Source organism: Marmota marmota, unplaced genomic scaffold, assembly GCF_001458135.2.
Source record: "Marmota marmota marmota unplaced genomic scaffold, marMar, whole genome shotgun sequence".
NCBI lineage: Eukaryota > Metazoa > Chordata > Mammalia > Rodentia > Sciuridae > Marmota > Marmota marmota.
The window spans coordinates 9,917,983-9,938,057 of record NW_026000168.1 but is presented as its reverse complement, the minus strand read 5'-3'; the positions used below and the strand labels follow the sequence as shown (position 1 = coordinate 9,938,057).

General features: G+C 47.5%; 1 protein-coding gene across 19 annotated transcripts in view; it reads right to left on the bottom strand.

The window, feature by feature from the left end:
* Window positions 1-20,075, bottom strand: part of Itpr1 (inositol 1,4,5-trisphosphate receptor type 1) — a 389,291-nt gene that overhangs the window by 209,580 nt on the left and 159,636 nt on the right. For all 19 annotated transcript variants that reach the window (XM_048787037.1, XM_048787038.1, XM_048787047.1 and 16 more), the window contains 10 exons: window positions 19,777-19,942; window positions 19,517-19,687; window positions 18,998-19,060; window positions 17,505-17,642; window positions 14,670-14,795; window positions 11,996-12,196; window positions 9,653-9,904; window positions 8,252-8,377; window positions 6,612-6,740; window positions 3,154-3,274 (listed from right to left, as the gene is read on the bottom strand). In XM_048787037.1, the coding sequence (XP_048642994.1) occupies window positions 3,154-3,274; window positions 6,612-6,740; window positions 8,252-8,377; window positions 9,653-9,904; window positions 11,996-12,196; window positions 14,670-14,795; window positions 17,505-17,642; window positions 18,998-19,060; window positions 19,517-19,687; window positions 19,777-19,942 (1,493 nt within the window). The remainder of the gene's footprint in view (window positions 1-3,153; window positions 3,275-6,611; window positions 6,741-8,251; window positions 8,378-9,652; window positions 9,905-11,995; window positions 12,197-14,669; window positions 14,796-17,504; window positions 17,643-18,997; window positions 19,061-19,516; window positions 19,688-19,776; window positions 19,943-20,075) is intronic.

Genomic DNA, 20,075 nt, shown 5'->3' with positions numbered 1-20,075 from the left:
CCTTACCCCTCATTCCCCCGTCAGGCAGATTGTCCATGCCGACCACCTGCCAGCTTGCATGGTATCGAGGGTGAAGACTGAACATCCTGACACTACCCCACCATCTTTGTGGCACTATGGATGGAATCCAGGGGTGCTCTACCACTGAGCTACATTCTCAGCTTTTGGCACCAGAGATTGAACCCAGGGGCACTTAACCACTGAACCACATCCCCAGCCCTTTTTTATATTTTATTTGGAGACAGAGTCTCACTAGGTTGTTGAGACTAACTTTGAACTTGAGATCCTCCTGCCTCAGCCTCCCAAGTCGCTGGAATTTCAGGCATGTGCCACTGTGCCCGAATCCACTTCACTATCTTTTAGATTGGGGCTTCCCAAGGTTTGGGGACGGGAGCTCTTCAGAACACTAAAATGATCTCAGGTCATCAAGTTTTGACAAGTTAGGGTTGACAGATTCATGGGTTCCCTCCATACATGGCTTCTTCAGGGCACTAACGTGTTCTTTTAAGAATCAAAACAGGGAACTCGTTTGGCCAGTGGATTATTTTTCTAAAGATTCTCTTTCAAGTTTGTTGTTTTACACAGCGATCCACATAATGCTGATGTGAGATGAACATCACACAGGCGGCATTCGCGATGACACAAAAAACTCTTTTGAGATAGTATTTTTTTAAGAAGGGAAAAGAAGAGTAACAGACTGAGGTAGCTCAGTGGTAGAGTGCTTGCCTAGCATATATGAGGCACTGAGTTCAATCCTCAGCATCACAAAAAAATATAGGGATTGTGTCCAATCTACAATTTGGAAAAAAAAAAAAAAAAAAGACAAACTTCATGCTAGGCATAAGGGTGCACACCTACAATCCCGGAGGCTTAGGAGGCTGAGGCAGGAGGATGGCAAATTCAAGGTCAGCCTCAGCAATTTAGTGAGATCTAATCAACAAGACCCTTGTCTGAAAAAATATAAAAAGGGCTGGGGACGTGGCTCAGTGGTTAAGCACCCCTGGATTAAATCCCTGATACAACAAAAAAGCAAACTCCAATCTAATCATGAGAAAAACATCCGTTGAACAGCCACGGGCCAGAGGAGATCTGGAGAAATGACAACCGTGTGCAAGGTGGCAGCCGGGACTCGCCCCTGGCATGAAAGGACATTCGTGGAAAAAACTGGTGAAATCCAAACCAAGTCTACAGCTCAACTAAGAGCCATGCCAGTTCCTTGGTTTAGACCAACGTTCCCTAGGAGGTGCTGCCCCTGGGAGAACTGGGTGAAGGGTACATAGGAGCTCCCTGCACCATCTCTGCAACTTTCCTATAAATCTAAAAATATTCCTAAATTAAAAGTTTATTTAAAAAAAGGAAACCGAGACAGACAATCCTGGCTGCTCTACGGGAAAACCTCCAACATCAAAACAGTGATTTCCTGTCGTCAGGGCTTTCAAATGTCAGAAGGAAAGAAGGTGCTCTACTACCTGCATCTAAACCAAGGAACAACTTTAACATCCTGGAAGAAGAATCACAGAAACAACTGTTTAAATTCTCATAAAAAATACACCACCTAGGGCAAGAACCGTTAGCCTTTCAAGAATTTCCTAATAGTTGAATCAGAAAATGAGAAGGTTGGAAGCAAGATACAAGTGATATAAAAATTAAGAAGCAGGACAGGACACGGGATTCACTCATCTCAGCTAGAAATCCCGTGCTTCATCACGAACATGTAGCATCTAGACTTTCAAATCCTCGTCTCTTACTGTGAAACACTGCCATGTAAGTAAGAAGGCATCAGTACCTACCATGAGGGAACAAAAGAAATCAGGCTTGGACCACTGAAACCAGGCAACGGGTCCTAATAAACACAATCTATCCTTGCTGAACAGGCTCTTAACAGTGCCAAGACTCCTTTGCAGGGAGTAGCTACTCCGAGGTGACATCCTTCTCAAGAAGAGGAAGGCTTACCCCCTGCACACAGCACTTATAGGGTGGGAAGTGGGTACACAGCAGGCTATGTGCTTAAGCAGATCTCACAGGAGGCGGAGGACAGCGGTCACTAGGGGCTGGCGGTGGCAAAGGGGAGAAAGGGGAATCACAGGTTGGATGCTGGGTACCAAAGTAGAGTCAGATGGGAGGAAGAAGTTCTAGAATGTGCTCTACCACACAGCGGGGTGTCTACGACTTATAACAGTTAACTGTCTCAAATTAACTAGAAGAGGGTCATCTGAAGCTCCTACCAGAAAGAAAGCCTCATTCTGCCCACGGGATCAGTACACACTGTGTGCATGTATCAAACAGTAACCCTGTATCCCAGAAACATGTGGGGTATCAGGTGGAAATGAAGGTTTATTTATTTATTTAATTATTATTATTATATTTTTTTTGGTACTTGGGATTGAACCCAAGGCCGCTTAACCACTGAGCCACATCCCCAGACCTTTTTTATATTTTATCTAGAGTCAGGGTCTCACTGAGTTACTTAGGGCCTCTGGCTTTGAACTCAGGATCCTCCTCCCTCAGCCTCTGGAGCTGCTGGGATCTTATATATGGGAAGGGGGTGTTGCTTGTGTCACATATGGAGGCCCTGTGTTCTGTCCCCAGTACTGGAGGGGAGGGGACCACTAATAATGTCAAGAGAAGTAATTGTCCTAACTTTTTTCTTAACTTCCTTCAAACCACCCATGAAAGGTGACAGGAGAATGGAGAGGGGACAGAGGGCCACTTATCAGAGAAGGGCTGGTGGGAAGGAGATGAAAAGGGATGTTCCTGGGGTTCTGACCAGTGCTTTCCAGGAAGAAGGGCTAGGACATGGTCAATGTTTCTGTTGGACTAAACACGCGAGGGACTTCCCAGGGGCTTCAAGAACCCGCCTACCCTGAGACTTGCCAAGAACCACCCCACACTTGACCACGGAAATCTTTCTCAAGACCTAGCTTACTTCTGGACGTGTGGCTCTCACTGCAGGAAGTGCTGGCCTGGCAGATGAAAGGGAGGCCGAGGGAGGCCGAGGACCTGGGAGACCTTTTCAGGGAGGCTCTGCAGTGTCAGTCTGTGCAGCCTTAGGGGAGGGCCCAGCGCAGCGGGCGACGCCCATCACCCCATCGTCCACACGGACATCTCACCTATGTCCAGAGCACCGGGATCCCATCACCCCAGACATCTCACCTACGTCGGAGAGCACCCGGATGCAGCTCTCCACGGAGGCCTTCTGGCTGGGCATCAGCCAGTTGCAGTGGTAGACCCGGAACACGCCCTGCAGCAGCTGCACGAAGACAGGCTGGCGAGTCTGCAAGAAAGGACAGGACCGGGGGGCACGGGGACAGGGTGACTCTTTGGAGGTCTCCAACAACCTGACTGGAAAGAGACACTGCCTCAAGCAAGTTACCAGGCCCCAAGGAGGATTGGGAGGTTCTGGGGCCGAAGCCCAGAGTCCCTGCTCTAGTGTGGATGCCCAACCTCTCCCAAAAGCCCACGTCTTGGTCCCCAGAATGGTGCTGCCTAGTGAGGCCCTTAGGTCACTGGGGACACTCCCTTGAAGGGGACTGGGGGAATCTGGCCTTTTCCTTGCTCTCTTTTGCACCCTGGCTTGCGATGAGATGGGTGGTTCTGCTGGACCACACACTCCTGCTATGGCCTGCTGCTCCCCCAGGCCCAACCACTCACACACTGCAACTTCCAGGACAACGAGCCCAAATAAACCTTTTCTCTTTATAATTACCTCAGGTGTTTCATTATAGTGACAGAGAGCTGACCAGCAGTGCCTATCTGAGAAGAAACACTGAGAAGCATTTGAAGGCAGTGATAAATGTGATGTCATCTAATGGAGTCTGACCACAGAAATGGACAGTGGAATCAAAGTCCCAAACCTTGTCCAGTTACCAGCTAGCTGTGTGACCTGAGGCCATGACTACATCTCCCTGAGCTTTAGCTTCATCCCATACAAAAAGCAAGCGGATGGGGGCAAGTTAACTCCAAAGTTAACTTACACTCATTATATCCTATGAGCAGAACATATATATTTTAATTGGTAAAAAACAAACTGAGAAGAGGGTTCGAGCCTGAATGACAAGTCTCTATTTCTGACAACATCTTCAATGTATAAAGACAAGAGAAGTCTGATGGGTAGTCTTCACTTACTAGGGAAGAATATTCGGAAGTTAACTGCATGGGAGGATTTATCCCACTAGGAAGGAATAAATTTGTGCTCATTCTAAAGTACAAGACCCCAAACATCTACTTATTCCACCTGACACTGATTTTTCTGAATGTATAGAAAGGCTGTAAATTTTGGTCTCCATCCAAAGGAGGCTTTGGGCCTTCAAGGAGAAGACCACTATAAATGGTGAGCTGCTCTGCTGGTCTTTGGTTTGGGGGAAAGGACTCACAGAGCCCCTCCGGAAAACACTACAATTGAATATAACAAAGAAAAAAAAAAACATTGAAAACTCTGAGCTAAAAGAAAAACAATGGAAGGCTGGGGCTGAGGCTCAGCAGTAGAGTGTGTGTCTAGAATGCACGAGGCCCTGGGTTTGATCTTCAGCACCACATTAAAAAAATAAATAAATAAAATAAATGTGTTATTTAAAAAAAAGAAAAAGAAAAACAATGAAAAGTGCTAGGAGGAACAAAGGAAGTCTATTGTGCTGGGTGTGGGGGTGCCACAAGCTTGTGATCCCAGCAATTCAAGAGGCTGTGGCAAGTTTGAGGCCAGCCTCAGCAACTTTAAGGAGATCCTGTTTCAAATTAAAAAAAAAAAAAAAAAGGGTCCGGACATAGCTCAGTGGTATGGTGCTCCTGCTTTAAAAAAAAAAAGTATATTGCAAGAAAATGGAACATTAATAAGATATTCAGAATCTCCCCCATACCTCAAGCCATCCAAGACAGGAACACAGGGAGGCTGGGAAATTGGCCAAGAACCCTAGTTTTATCCCCCGAGTTTTGTGGCTGCTCCTGAGAACTCCAAGGGCCCAAGGAGAGCGGCGCTGGGCTGCACTCCTGTCCCACCGAACCTTGCCAGGACCCTGGGGTGGTGAGTGGTCCCACAGGTGCTGGACGTGGGATGAGAGCCTGGCAGCCTGACTCGGAGAGAAGCATCCCCTGACCAGTTCACTCGAGTAAGCCAACATTTACTGCACATCTGCTTGGTTTCCTTTGACATCTGAGTAGAGAAGAGACGAACAGATGGCTCTGAGGACCTGCCTCCTCATTGCTCAAAAGCCATGGGCACTCTGGGGGCATCAGCTCACTTGACCTCTTATGCAGAAGGGCATGACTGCTGCTATGATTTGTTGAGAGTCCAGTAGGGGCTAAATGTAATTGAAGGCTTTGTCCACAAGGTGGTGCTATTGGAGAGGTTGGAACCTTTGAGAGGTGAGGCCTAGTGAGAGGTCTTTAGATCATGGGGTCTGTCCTTGGCAGAGATTGTAGGACTCCAGTTCCCCCGGCCCTTGCAACTCAAGTTCAGTTCATTTTGCTCCTAAATACTCCCAGCATCCTTACCAAAACTGAGTTAATCAAAATACCGTGTCTTTGAACCTCTGAAACTGTGAGCTAAAGAAACCTTTTCTCTTTATAAGTCAGTTGTCTCCACCATTTCACTGTAGTAACTTGGAGCTGACTAATACAGCAGCCCATCATCTTCTTCCAGGCTTTAGCAAGGGACATAACACTGAGAATCACTGTGGAAGGGTGCAGGGTTATGCATTGCACAAATCCAAGAAGCACCATTGGTAAAGAATTCCATGGGAACAGTGCATGTGGACCTGGGCAACGCAGCAGACCTGATGTTATGGCTCATCAACTTCTCACTCCAGCCACACAGCGCTTCCGAGGAACTCTCCATGTACACTCCAGCTTACCAGGGAGAGTTCCAGTGTTTGTGTTGTTTTAAAAAGAGGTGATAAGCTAGCAGCTATTAAAGAGGTTCTTCTCTAAGACTGGAGGGAGGGAGGGGAAGACTGAAAAGGGGAGAAGGGATTTTAAGAAAAATCAAAAAATAACCAGGCCTGGAGACAGAGCTCAATGGCGCTACAGCACGCATGAGGCCCTGGTCTAATTCCCAGTTCAAAAAAAAACATCCCAAACAACAACAAAACCTACAGCCAAGAGAACCGTTCGGGATAAGGAAACCTCCCAGGTACCGTCAGTCCTGACTACAGGTTCCCTCTCTGCAGGCTCCTCCCATCGAGGATGGGAACTCTGGGATGAAAACATTGCACCTGCACCAATCCCATGTCCGCTTTATCTTCCTGTCATTGTTCCCTAAACAATATCTTTTAACCACTATTTTCCCAGCCCTGACGTTGCAGTAAGTACTACGAGCAACGCAGAGATGAGTTAGGATTCGTTGGGGGTGTGCGTGCAAGGCTGTGCCATTCTATAGAAGGGGCGTAGCAGCCATGGGTGTTGGAATCGGGATGGCCGGCCAGCCCTGGGACCAGCCCCTACTGCTGCTGAGGGGTGGGTCCCCTGTCTAGCCCAGGGCACCTGTGACGCTGGCCCTCAGGGAGAGTCTGATCAGTGCTCTGCCAAGTGGCTCACTGGCAGCTGCAGGCTCCCACGTCTGCATCACCTCCGCCCTGCGGGGCTCCTGCGCAGGCCCGGCCCTCGCCTGCGCTCCTCACCTGCAAAGTGGTGCTCTGGTCCGAGAAGGGCGAGCTGAAGAAGGTGGTCACGATGCTCATCACGATCTCCGTGACGTACTTCTCCAGGATGGAGTCCGCGTGCTTCCTGTCGCTCGTGTTGTTGCAGGCCTGGAAGACGAGCAGGCACTCAGAGCTGACCCCAGGACCTACCTTAGGTCCTTCCCACTGACCACCCATGACAAAGACAAGGGCAGAGGTACTCATCCCTCTAAGAGGTCACGACAATACAAAGTAAGTTCTGCAGAGTGGAAAAGGAAGATAGCGGGGCACAGAATCAGAACGTTCAGAGTGGGAAGGGTCAGCAAGGCCATCGTCAGTCACTTCCTAGCTGTGCCCAGGGAGCCTAAGACCCCTACGAGCAGGAGGCGGCAAGGGACCCACCGGAGTCTCCATGGCCCCCGTAGTGAACTGCTCTCCCGAGAAAGGCCTTCAGCTAGGGTAGGCCACACTGTTCCCGCCTGGGGTCACCGTGGGGCTCTGGTCCCACCAAATTCTTTCATTCTATTAGAGTTTTACTGAAATTCACTGTTCAAATGGGTCCTGGGGGCTGGGCTGTGGCTCCATGGTGGAGTGCTTGCCTAGCACGTGTGAGGCACTGGGTTTGATTCTCAGCACCACATGACTATAAATAAATAAAAGAAAGGGATTGTGTCCATTGGCAAGTAAAAAAAAAATATTAAAAAACCAGTGTGCCGCAGGTCAGCACCACCGACCACGTAGGTTTTAGAGTGAGTAGACACCTGAGGTTTCCCCTGTAGCCTACTTAAATTTTGCTGCTTAGAGTAAGATTAGCCATTTATAGGACTGGAGACTACGTCTGATTATTGGATTTATTAGTCCTATAATTTCAGATATAGCATTGGTTAGAATTTTAAAATAATGGATTAAAAAAATCAAGCTTCATTCTCAGACGGTCATGCTGTAATCTTAACACGAGGCGGTGTCAGAACCCATTTGTCGAATCAGGTAAAGAAATGGTTTTACGCGTTTCTCAACAATTTAACAGAGGGCTCTGCAGATCGAGGACCAGCGGCCATCTGAATAAATGAGGTTCACTGGAACACCAGCCACCCCCCTGGTTCTCAGGACACGGACACAACCCACAAGGCTGACTGGCCTTTCACAGAAGAGCTAAAAGGCCTGGTTTAAAGAAACCCAGGAGACCCCCAAGTCTAAGCCCGAACCCTGGACTGGTGGGATTCAAACTGGGAGATATTGAGAATAAATACTAAGGTCGTTGTCAAAACCACATAAGTGTCCTGAGATCGACCCTGCCCCTGGGTGGGGAAGGCCAGAGACAGGTGACAGGCTCTGCGGGACCCTCAACACCAGGCTGGGCTCAAGTTCAGGGAGGTGTCCCCAAGCACAGACGGATGTTCAAGGAAAGGGCTTCATCTTGATGTGTCCCAGGCCATCATCACAAACCCAGCTGTGAGGGGCAGGGCAACCCATCCTCCCGGAGGTTGACGACTCACATCCATTCTCAATTAAAAGGACAGGAAGGAAAGAGACGTGAGAGAAGAGCCGCAGGCATCTCTTCCCCACAAATGTCTGCACAGGGCTGCGGCCAGTGGGACACACGCTCACTACCCTGCCTCCTGGGTTCCGGAAAGACTCACCCTGCAGATGTCCACGAGGAAGTTCTCAAACAGCTTCCACATGTGGTTGCTGGTGTAGATCTCCTTCATCTCCACCTCCGTGTCCACGTAGCAGTGGTTGAGGAAGTTAATGTAGGCGATTTTAACCTGCAGGCAGAAACACGCCTCTGGGGGACTGTCCTGGGGGATGGAGAGAATCAGCTTCCAAGTGAGGAGCTGGGGCCAGGATCCGTCCATTTTTTTAAGACCCCCAGTGTATGATTATAAAATTCAAAAGCACAAGCTTTAGGAAGCGAGGTTGTTCATGACCTCCAGGTAAAGAACCGAGCAGACACCCTGACCATAGGAGGGGCGACAAGTCTGACCACATCAAAATTAAGAACTTCTCATTGAGATTGAAATGGAGCCAATTTTGTCATGTGCAATGAAGAACATGTCAAAATTAACCCACCTATCATGGGTCGTTATGATGCACTAATAAAGACATTAAGAACATGTGTTCGTGACAAGGTACCATTGAAGAGGTGGCCTGGGTTGGGAGGTGATTGCAATGCTTGAATCAAAGAAGAATATCTAGAGCAGCAGCTATGAGATGGACACCCTAAAAGAGCAAACACGAAAAATGTGATAGAATGTTTTCTTAAAGGAATATTCTATATCTCAGGGCTGGGGTTGTAGCTCAGTGGTAGAGCACTTGCCCAGCATGTGAGAGGCACTGGGTTCAATCCTCAGCACTGAATAAAAGCAGATGTGTGTTTGACATCTAAAAACATACTAGTATAAATATCTCGTATGCATCATATGCTACACATGATTTTAGTTTACAATATAAACTAAGAATCTATCTTTTCAAATATACAAAGAGAAGATATATACAGTGTGATCCACTTTTCTGTTACCAATATATGTGAAAAAGAAAAAAAAAAAGAAAGAGGTCTGGGAGGATTAACTTCAAATTTTAACAGTTACTAGTGATAAGGGGTGGGATTCTGGGTCACTTTGATTTTCTTACTGATTACCTGCTGTTTCTAAGTTTCTCATAATGGTCGTTCATTATTTCTATCATGAGTTTTAAAGCATTCCCTCCTGGACAGAGCTCAGGGACACTCATGTGACCTGTATCTCACTCTATTCCCCACCCGTGTACAAGGTGGTGGCCCAGGGCACAGCCTCTTTGCACACTGATTGAACTAGTTCCACAGAGCTGAGGCTGTCTCCTCCCGGGAAGGGGACAGAGAGAAAGTGACTTTCCCTGTGTTCCGATCACACCAACCTCACGCCCAGGAAGTGGCTGTCCCAGCAGAACAGTATCCTTCTGAAAAATGAGTGCAGGTCTGAACACCACCAATGGCCCACCACACCACGGCCCCAGGTGCCACATGGAGGCAGCTGGGGAGGTCCCTCCGGGCTGGGCTGGCTCACCTCAGGGATGCAGTCCTCGTGGGTGACCACGCGGACGATGTCGTCCAGCGGGAGCAGGGAGTTGCACTTGATCTCTGTGTACACGTTCTTGCCCTCGGTGCACACAGCAAGCAGCTCCACCAGGTGGATGTGGTACATGAGAGGGCTGTTCTCGTCCATCCGGTCCCGCTCAGACCGCATCATCTGGATCAGAGTCTGGAAGGAGGCTCTGTCGTTGTAGAACACGAGCACGTCTTCTCCAGAGTTGACCAGCTGTGGAAAGGGCAGGGGTCAGGCAGCCTTACCAGATTCCATGTGCCCAGAAAGAGGCATGTTGTCTTGGCCTTTACCTTCCCAAACCCGTGGGACCTGTATTCCTAGACTCGTCTGGATCTTTCATTCATTCACATAACTGATCAACTAAAAATCTCCTAAATGATCCTTTTACTCCCAGGATACAGAAACACCACAGTGCTCTTAAAAAAAAAAAAAATTAGGGGACAAGAAGGTCTCTACACCACGTACACATAAGGCAGAAAGAAAGACTGCAAGCTAGCACCTGTATTCCCAAACCTAATGAGACTGTGGTTTTTCTGTTTTAAATGTTTCATCTCCTTGTTTTACTGAACCAGTATCTTTACAAGTCTTTCATCTAATGTCTTAACTCTTCGATCACAGATTATGCACTTCCAATTCAGATATGTGGTGCACACCTGTCAGATACCTTTCCTTTCAGCATTCATCAAAGAGCCTGAGGACTCCTGTTCATAACGTGCCCCCAGGACACGGTTCCTCGTAAATCTAAGACAAGACATTGCCTCAGCACGAGATGAGTTACAGAAGATCCCAGGGGTCAAAATAAAGAAGGTCCATGTTACTTATTTATCCACAGCTAACCTTCATGCTCTATGGGCCAGATATCAAGATAAACTCCTCAGATGGTGTGACGGTTTGGACGTGAGGTGTCCCCCAAAAGCTCATGTGAGAGACAAGGCAAGAAAGTTCAGAGGTGAAATGACTGGGTTGCAAGAGCCTTAATCCACCAACAGGAATTAACTGACCTGTGCTTGTGGCTACGTAAGATGTGGGACTTTGGGGAATGTATCTTGTGAGCTTAGTCTTTCTCTCTGTTTCCTGGTGCCATGTCCTGAGCTCCTCTCCTCCACCACACCTTTCCACCATGATGCCCTAACCTCGGGCCCCAAAGAATGGAGTTGGCCATCTACAGATCAAGACCTCTGAAACCCTGAGCCCCCCAAATAAACTTTTCCTCTTCTAATTGTTCTTGTCAGGTCTTTTAGTCTCAGCAACGAAAAAGCTGACTAAAATAGATGGATTACCTAACCTTGCTGTGCCTCCGTTTCTTCATAAATAAAAATGGGAACAAATACAATCTCTAACTCAGGGTGCTGTTGTGTAGAATAAGTAGATTACTGCCTATTCCAGAATATGGCAGGCTTCTAGTAGATGTTAGCTATTATTGTCATTTTATTTCATTTAATCCACATACTGACTCTTTCAAGTGAACACCGCTTGGGAACGCTCATTGAGGTGCCAAGTAACACGACCAAGTCACTCAGCCAGGACAGCGCCTCAGCCAGCTTTCCTATCCTCTCCTGAGCCCACTCTCCTGACCACACCATTCTGCTGCCACCAGAATCACAAAAGTAGAAATCTAAGCATTACCAAGTTGAGTCGGCATCATCAGAGATTTTATTTTAAAGGATTCCCTTCTGGACAGACCTTTTTTCTAAGGTGAAAAGATTAAATATGCTGCAGTCATGGTTCGACAGGATGATGTAAGACAGCCAGGAGTGGTGGCACACACCTGTCATCCCAGCAGCTCAGGAGGCTGAGGCAGGAGGATCGTGAGTTCAAAGGCAGCCTCAGCAAGTTAGGGAGGCCCTAAGCAACTCAGCGAGACCCTGTCTCTAAATAAAATACAAAAACAGAGCTAGGGATATGGCTCAGTGGTTAAGCACTCCTGGTACCAAAAAGAAAAAATTCAAGCTAATGATTCAGGTAACTGTAGATAAAAGTCATCATCCGTGAGCAGGAAAGCTCCACTGGCTTCCTGGCCCCTAACCACACTGAAGCCTCATGCACCACGTTCTTGGTTCACTGTTCCTCTTCCTTTGCCCTCTCAGAGGAATGCAAGTCAAATGTCCTTAGAGTCAACAGCTTCCCTGAAATGAAAACCTGGATCCGACTCCTGCCGGGGCCCCAGACATAAAACCACACGCACACCATCATCACAAGCTACCCTCCCGCAGGACTCCTGCCAAGGATGCAGACCATGTGGCAAAGACCAAACCCGTTTTACATCCCTATGGATGGAGCTTCCCAGAAATGTGTGATCATCACCTCGGCCATGACCATGTCTTGGCACTTCTTAATAAATTTCCCTTCGGCCTTGACGATCGTCTGCAGGAACTTGATGTACTGGACGTTGCGGCCGTGGGTCTCGATGCAGTGGACGAAGTGCTGGACCACCCTCTCGTTGATCTCACTGCAGAGCTGGAAGTTGTTCATGAAGATGTGCTGCATGGTCACGGCTTCCAGGATCTGCCGCAGGGAGGGACGAGAACATGGGGGACGGTCAGGAGGAGGCAGGTGCAGGTCAGTGAGAACAGCCAGAGGGAGGCCTGTGACCCCCAGGGAGGCTTCCTGTTCCATTGTCTCACCCTGTGCTTTTTCTTTTTTCCTTTTTTTTGTAGAAGGGATTGAACCCAGTGGCACTTAACCACTGAGCCACACCCCCAGATCCCCGACCTTTTTTTTCTGGAGACAGGGTCTCACTGAGTTACTTAGGGCCTTGCTAAGTTGCTGAGGCTGGCTTTTGGCTTGGAACTAATGATCCTCCTGCCTCAGCCTCCCAAGTCAATGGGATTACAGGGGTGCACCATTGCACCTGGCTAGTCAACTTTTCCTAAGATAAATAAGTGCACAGAAAAATGAATCACCCAAGAGCACCCACCTCAATGGACGACAGAGAGAAACAGGCCTTCTCCACACCCACCCCATGATCTGACTGCCACACATTTGTTTTGGGTTCATGCCCAAGAGTAGAATTCAAGTCACAGGATATGAATATGTTTGGTTTTAGAAGCTTTGGAAAAGGTGTTACCATCTATGCTGTACAATACTGCTACTCCACATTCCTGTGGGTGCTTAGTATCCTCAGACTTTTAAATCGTAGTCTTTTCTTACAGTACACAGATGCATCAGATAAATTTGCATTTGATGACTCAACTCATGATATGGAGCATGCCGTCCTATCTATTGGCCATTTCAACATTTTCTACTAACAAGACCCTGTTCGAGAGCTTTGCCAGTCTTTACAAGTGGGTTGTCTATTTTTTTTCCCTCATTGACCTTTTTGAATTGGTTATGCATGTTCTGCATATGAATTCTTTGTTGAACAAGTGCAATGTGATGTCTTGTCTCGTCCTCTGGCTTGCCACTAGGAATGATGACCAGAAGTTAAATTTTAACTCCAATTTATTAGTATTTTCCTTTATAATCAGTGATCTTTGCACACTGTTTAAGAAAACTTTACTTTTCCTACAGTCATGAGGTATTCTCATGTTATCTTTCAGTAGCATTATCTGGGACCCTTTATACAGAGTTACTGAGTTTTATGTTTGGTGTGAGGAAGGGACTTCAATCTTTTTATTATTTCTTTTTCTTTCTTTGGTACCAGGGATTGAACTCAGGGGGCACTTAAGCACTGAACCACATGCCCAGTCCTTTTTTATTTTTTATTTTGAGACAGAGTCTCACTAAATTGCTGAGGCTGGCTTTGACCTTGTGATCCTCCTGCCTCAGCCCCCTGAGCCACTGGGATTACAGGAGTGCACCTCCACACTCAATCTTTCCATCTTTTTCTTAACAAGGCAAACAAGTAATATTATCCTACAATCCAGCAAACATTTTTTTTTCTGGAAACCTCTAGCAATACTCTGTTTATGTTCATGTACAAAGATGTCCTCCACAGTATTATTTACAAAGCCCAAAACTATAAATTGCCTCATTACCCGTTAATATAGAAATGGTTTTTAAAAAGCTATAGCCATATAATGGAATTCTGCTTAGCCATAAAAAGAATGAGAAAAATTAAGGATAAAATTCTGCCATTTGCCAGTAAATGGATGCTAAGCAAAATAAGCCAATCTCAAAAAACTAAAGGTCAAATGTTTTCTCTAATATGCAGATGCTAATTTACAATAAGGCAGGGGGCACTAGAGAAGAACAGAGCTACCTTAGATTAGGTAGAAGGGAGTGATGGGAGGAGAGGAGAAGGGAATGTGGGGATAGGAAGGGTAGTAGAAGGAAACAGACATTATTACTGTATGTATCTATGTGACTGCATGACCAATGTGATTCTGCAACATGAACACTCAGAAAAATGAGAAATACATCCCATCTATGTAAGATATATCAGTGCATAAATGTATTCTACTGTCATGTGTAACTAATTTAAAAAGTTTAAAAATTAAAAAGATTAAGGAAAAAAGAATGAGAAAAATATATAGAGTTGATTTCCAAAGGGAGCCATTGTGTGTTAAATTTAAAAAAGGAAATGCAAGATAAAGTACTATTTAAAAATATGTAATACATATGTCATATATTTATAAATATTTTTAAATGTGTAACACATATTTAATATTTCTTTAAATATGTATTGAACAAAATCACATGGAATACAGATGTTTTTGGTAGATATATTATGCATTTGGCTAGGTAGTAAGACTTGGCATTTCCATATTGCTAGGTCTGATACAATAAGAGATATGATTAGGAAAAACAGAGAAACCTATCTTCCTCTGCATCTGTGGTTTCCTCCCTTCTCCCCTCCCATGTACCCCCCTTTCCTAACCTCAAAATAGGGGGAATATTTATGTCCTCCTGACAGCTGGTCACAATGTTCCCCTTTGGAATGAATACTGCATTACAAGTCCCAGAAGTCACAACAGTGAAAGGACAAGCTGTTCCAGCCCCCTCCCCAACAGCTTTGCAGACGGGCCTCCAGCCTTACCCCTGGGTTGAGGAACAGGTTTATGTGTTTATGCAGCAATGCTTGATTCTGCTGGTTGCCTGCACAGAAATTCTGCAAAAATTCATGAGCCAGCCTCATTATCTCCTGCATCTTGGTATCTTCAGCCTGTGGCGGGGACAGACACAGAAAGCACTGATCACCAGGCCAGGCAGGACACCAGCTTCCACGCCAACACTTCCCAAGAAGGCAGAATTCAGGCCCCCGCTGAGGCCTGGCTGTGGGTAAATGCTGAGGCGCTGCATGGTCTGCCCCAAGAGGCAGCCAGTCACTTATCTAAGCCTCATCATGAGTCAAATTCTCTCCCAGTAGCCTTAGGGCACAATCAGAAAAGACTTTATTCAGGAAAAAGGCAATGGGGTGAAAGCTCCCGGGATTCCGCTGCCCAGCAACCTTCTGAACCCCATTTCTGAAAACGGCTGAGAGCAGGCCAGGCCGACCTCCTCCCAGCTGGTGAGCGCTCCTCTCCACAGCTCCTGGTCTCATCTGTTTAAGTTCCCAACCTACAGTGGCATGTTAATCTCCAGAGGCAGGTAACAGGGCAGGGTGCATCAAAAACGGGAGAGGGTACGTCAAAAACGGGAGTAAGTGCACCTGTCACACCTCCTGGTAACCTCAGGCATGCTGTTTAAACCCAGGAGTTAGCAGTCCCCTCTGCAAAATGGGGACAGTACCTTCCCTGAGCATTGCACATGCATCATGATGTGACTCTCCACAGACAAGATGATGGGGTTCTCATTCTATATAACAAAAGTATTTCCTGCATTTAAAACATCAGTTTGCAAAAAGTTAAATGTCCTGTAATAAGACAATTATATAAAACCAATGGTCATTCTGCCCAATTCTAAGTTAGAAAACATTTGAGAGAGCAAAAACAGAAAGTCCCTCAGTGGAAATCGTCCTTCAGATTCCTACAGTCCCCAAGAGTCTCCCCAAGGCATGTCACATCCATCGCCCCATCGCAGAGGCAGGAGAGTGGGGAGTGCAGGATGCAGGCCTGGAAAACAACTCCTCAGTTCTTATCCCAGCTTGACAACTTCCTTGCTATGTGACCTGGTGCAAGTTACATAACCTCTCTGGGCCCATTTCCTTATCTGTAAAACAAATACTAAAAGCACGTCATGTTGGCCCACTAGATTGGGGTCAGCCAAGTTTTTCTGAAAGGGCAAGACAGTAAATATTTCAGGCTTAGTGGGTCCAGGAGCAAAATCAAGTACAGAGAGTACTCAGGTAACAATTCCAAAATGTGGCCATCATTCTGACGTGTCCTACAGAAACAGTGGGCTGCATCTGGCCCATGTTTATGGCTTTGTCACCTCTGGTCTAAAAAAATAACCCTGGGAGAAAACAGGACATACCTGCCAGGAACAAGTGACAGAAGGAATCTGAGTGACCAGCTCTGATCATGGAACAACAGGAGAATGATAAGGGATCCGAATCACAAGTCCCAGCATGACAGAGCGGGTATTACATTTGTCTCTTGCCAGTGGGAGTGGAGAGGCGGCAAACCTTCCAGCTGGAAGAGATCGGAGGGCTCGGGACAGAGAGCTGCTGCCGCGGGAACCTTCAATAGTACCACGCTTGCCTCTGCCCACTGAAAAGCAATCTCCAGGTGCTCAAGGCACCAAAGAGCCTCCCGGGCTTGAATTCAGATTTTTATAAGGCGAATAAGCTTTGAAGACATCACATCTCACAGGGTTCCTTGTTGGTGGGCTCCCTGTACACCACTCATGCACAGGGATGTCTGTGCCCATCCCAAAGTGAACAAGCGCACGCACACACACCTTTAAACCACAGACTGCAACCTTATCTGGGTACATGGAGACTGATGCTGTTCTGAAGATGTCCACTGCTCATTAGGGAAACCAATGATATTAGGAGACCCAGCTGTGGTTGGCAAAATCCCACACGGGGAGGCAGAAGCACCCTTCTGGTCCTCCTGGCAGCCAGACTTTGAGTGACACATGACCCATGTTAACTGCAAGTTAAACTTTCCAGCCTGCACTGTCCTATTGGGGCACTGAGCTTACATTGGACTTGTGGCTGTTGAAAGCTGGGCCCAACCTGGCTGATTCTCAAGGTCCCTGTGACTGAGGGGGAGGCTTTCTGGATCCCCCTGAACCTCCTCATCTAAAGTGGGCCAATGACACCACGTCTCACCTGCAGGACCACAAGAACTAAGGAGAGCCTGTGAGCACTCGGTGGACAGCGAGCCCTCTTCAGAGGCCTCTTCACCAGCAAGCCAGCCTCTCTGAAGCCACTGGTGAACTTGACACACCTGAGTTGTGGCCCTTGGACTCTGAACCTGCAAAAGCCTCAGTTTCTGCTGTCAAATGGGCATAGCACAAAGCCCCACTGGCTCTTGCAGAATGGAGTGAATACTTTCACAAGGGCCTGAGCAGCAGCAAACCAGATGCCAAGGAGTTAGGCTCCTGCTTCCCTAAACCCAGTCTCCATCCACTGCAAGGACCATCTATAGCAACCAAACAGAAGACCTCAATCCAAGTGTCTTCACTTCAAACACGCACCCAGAAGATGACAAGGATGGGCAAGTCCCATGTTCCCATCAGCATTCAGCAACCTGTGACACTTACATTGCTACCGCAGTATAGTAAATGAAACCATAGAGGCCCAGCCCATTGTAGGTGAAGGGCTGACCCCTGATAGACACACGTCTATGCAATGTGGCTTGGGAATCAGAATAAATGGACTCTTCTTCCATCAGAGAATCTTAAAAATGGTGCAGGATGATTTCCAAACCTGAAGGGCTGGAGGAATCCCCCTGGGAGTGCAGCCGCGAGCCAGGGGCCTGCTCACCTTCTCGTAGGGGATCTGCAGCAGCTCCAGCACCACGGCGTGGGCGCCCATGTTCCGCAGCAGCCTCTGCTGCTGCTTCCTACTCTTCTTCACGGAGGCGCTCTCCTGCACACACAGCTTGCTGAGCCGAATCAGAATCTGGGAGAAAAGAAGCAACCTCAGAAAACCAGAAATTAGAAAAAGACCACAGGACAGGCAGGCGGAAGGGACCACAATACATTAAAAACCTCAAATAGCCGGGCGCGGTGGTGCACGCCTGCGATCCCAGAGGCTCGGGAGGCTGAGACAGGAGGATCCCGAGTTTAAAGTCAGCCTCAGCTAAAAGTGAGGTGCCAAGCAACTCAGTGAGACCGTGTCTCTAAATAAAATACAAAATAGGGCTGGGGATGTGGCTTGACGGGTGAGTGCCCTAGAGTTCAATCCCTGGTATCACTCTTGTCCCCCGCCAACCCCCCCAAAAAAAACAAGGTAAATCCAGCCTAGAGCATCCCTGTCAATTGCATTAAACCAAACCCATGCAAGATCAAGAATGTGCCTTCCAGAATTAGCCGATTATGGCTTCAAGAGCAAGCGGGACAGTTTCAAAGGGATCACTGCAAATCCTACAAGCAGGCCTCAACTGCTGAGAACGGAGGAAAAGTTTGCTCTGGGGTGCAAAAACACAAAGCTCCCAACCTGCCAACTCTGAACCACCTCATGTAAAGATTTCCAAAGAGCTGTGGCTGTCACTGGTGGGTACCATGGTGTGGAGACACACACCTGACCATCACACCAGCTAATCCTGAATCTAACTGCAAAGTTTCAGGAACACGGGGTGCCTATAAAAAGGCTGCACCTCTCAGAGGTGAGGAACGGACCACACAAGAAAGAAATGGCAGGGCATGTTCAAACTCAGATGCTGAAAGCCACAGGCATTCGGCCCATGAGCTCTACTTTCTTCCTGCTAAATTTTACATGAAAAAGAAAGCGCAGGCGTTCCTGCCTTCAACTGACCACCACTAACTAGAGCTCCCTAGAGAATGTTTTTTTTTTTTTTTTTTTGTTAACCTGACAGTAGAGTGTACTTTGACATATTATACATACATGGCAGATAACTTCCCATTCTGGTGTTGAACGTGATGTGGAGCTTCACTGGTCATGTATTCACGTATGAACACAGGAAAGTTAAGGCCATTCATTCTACTGTCATCCCTATTCCCATCCCCCTTCCTGCCCTTCCTTTCCCTCTGTCTAATCCAGTGAACATCTGTTCTCCCCTCCTCCCCACTTATTGTGTGTTAGTACCCACTTATCAAAGAGAACGTTCTGGGGCTGGGGTCGTGGCTCAGTGGTAGAGGGCTTGTCTAGCATGTGTGAAGCACTAGGTTTGATTCTCAGCGCCACATATACATAAATGAAGGCCCACTGACAGCTTAAAAAAATTAAAAATAAATAAAGAGACCATTCTGCCTTTATTTTGCGGGATTAAAGAAGGGAGAAGGCCGAGGGCTTACCTCTTTCACCACTCTGTAGTTGTAGCTGCTGGTGCTTTCTTGCTTTTCTGACTTATTCCCCTCCTAGGGACCAAAAGGAACACAACTGTGGTTTGCACAGCTCTCGGGCGAGTGTGGGATTGCTAGGGTGAGCACCACCTTTCATCAAAGAACAGGAGTTCTGTGCTATTTTCCAACAGCCATGGTGGGTCTGCTCCTAAGACATCTACATTCAACAGGAAGAGGATGCCAGGCCTTGGCTGCAGAACACGTTTATTCCTGGGGCGTCAGGAAGAGACATTCCCTCCACATCTGGGTCTCTCCTACATGGCTCTGGGTGGCCTAGAGATGCAGCTCACCTTTGATTTTGTACCTTTTTTTCCTAGAAGAATAGTTGCCACCCTCGTGTCTTAACAAGGAAAACTTTTACAAATAAAGCCCAGCTATAATCTGCATTTGTATCTATAGATAGAACAGGGAGTGTCCTTGTTTTGAGAGGCCCGTCCTACTGCCGGGTGCCCTAACCCATGCTTCTCTCACCTCAGTTTTCTTATGTTCGTTTTCACCAGACGCACCATCCATGGTCTCGTCGGGGCCTTGCCCTTTGTAAACCCACAGCTCAGACTTTTCCACGATGGACCGCAGCTGATCCAGGTCTTGTTTGATCTGTTTGTAGTTGTCCACATCTTGGCTGGTGACCAGCAGTTGAACCTTGAGGAGTGCAGTGTGTTAGCGGCATGGGCCTTAATGGACACAGTCCACTAGTCACACACCACACACCCACTGGCCACGCAAGGTACCTGCTTGAAGGCCTGGAGGACCTCCTGCCTCTGACTGAAGTGCCGAAAGAGGAGCTGCAGGGCCCCGGACACCAGGGGCGGGTAGTCGTGCATGGTCAGGTGGAGCAGCACACGGAGGAAGGTGCGGCCGCCATGATCGTCCAGGTCCAGTGGGGTGTTCTCCTCACTGCAGGAGCACACAGGAGAGGAGAGGCCTAGTGAGCCTCGGAGGCCTCACTCACACCCGGCCTGGACAGGTTTCCAACCCTCTATTCCATTTCACAGGACTTAGCTCCTTCAGTGCTAAAAAACTTACTTCA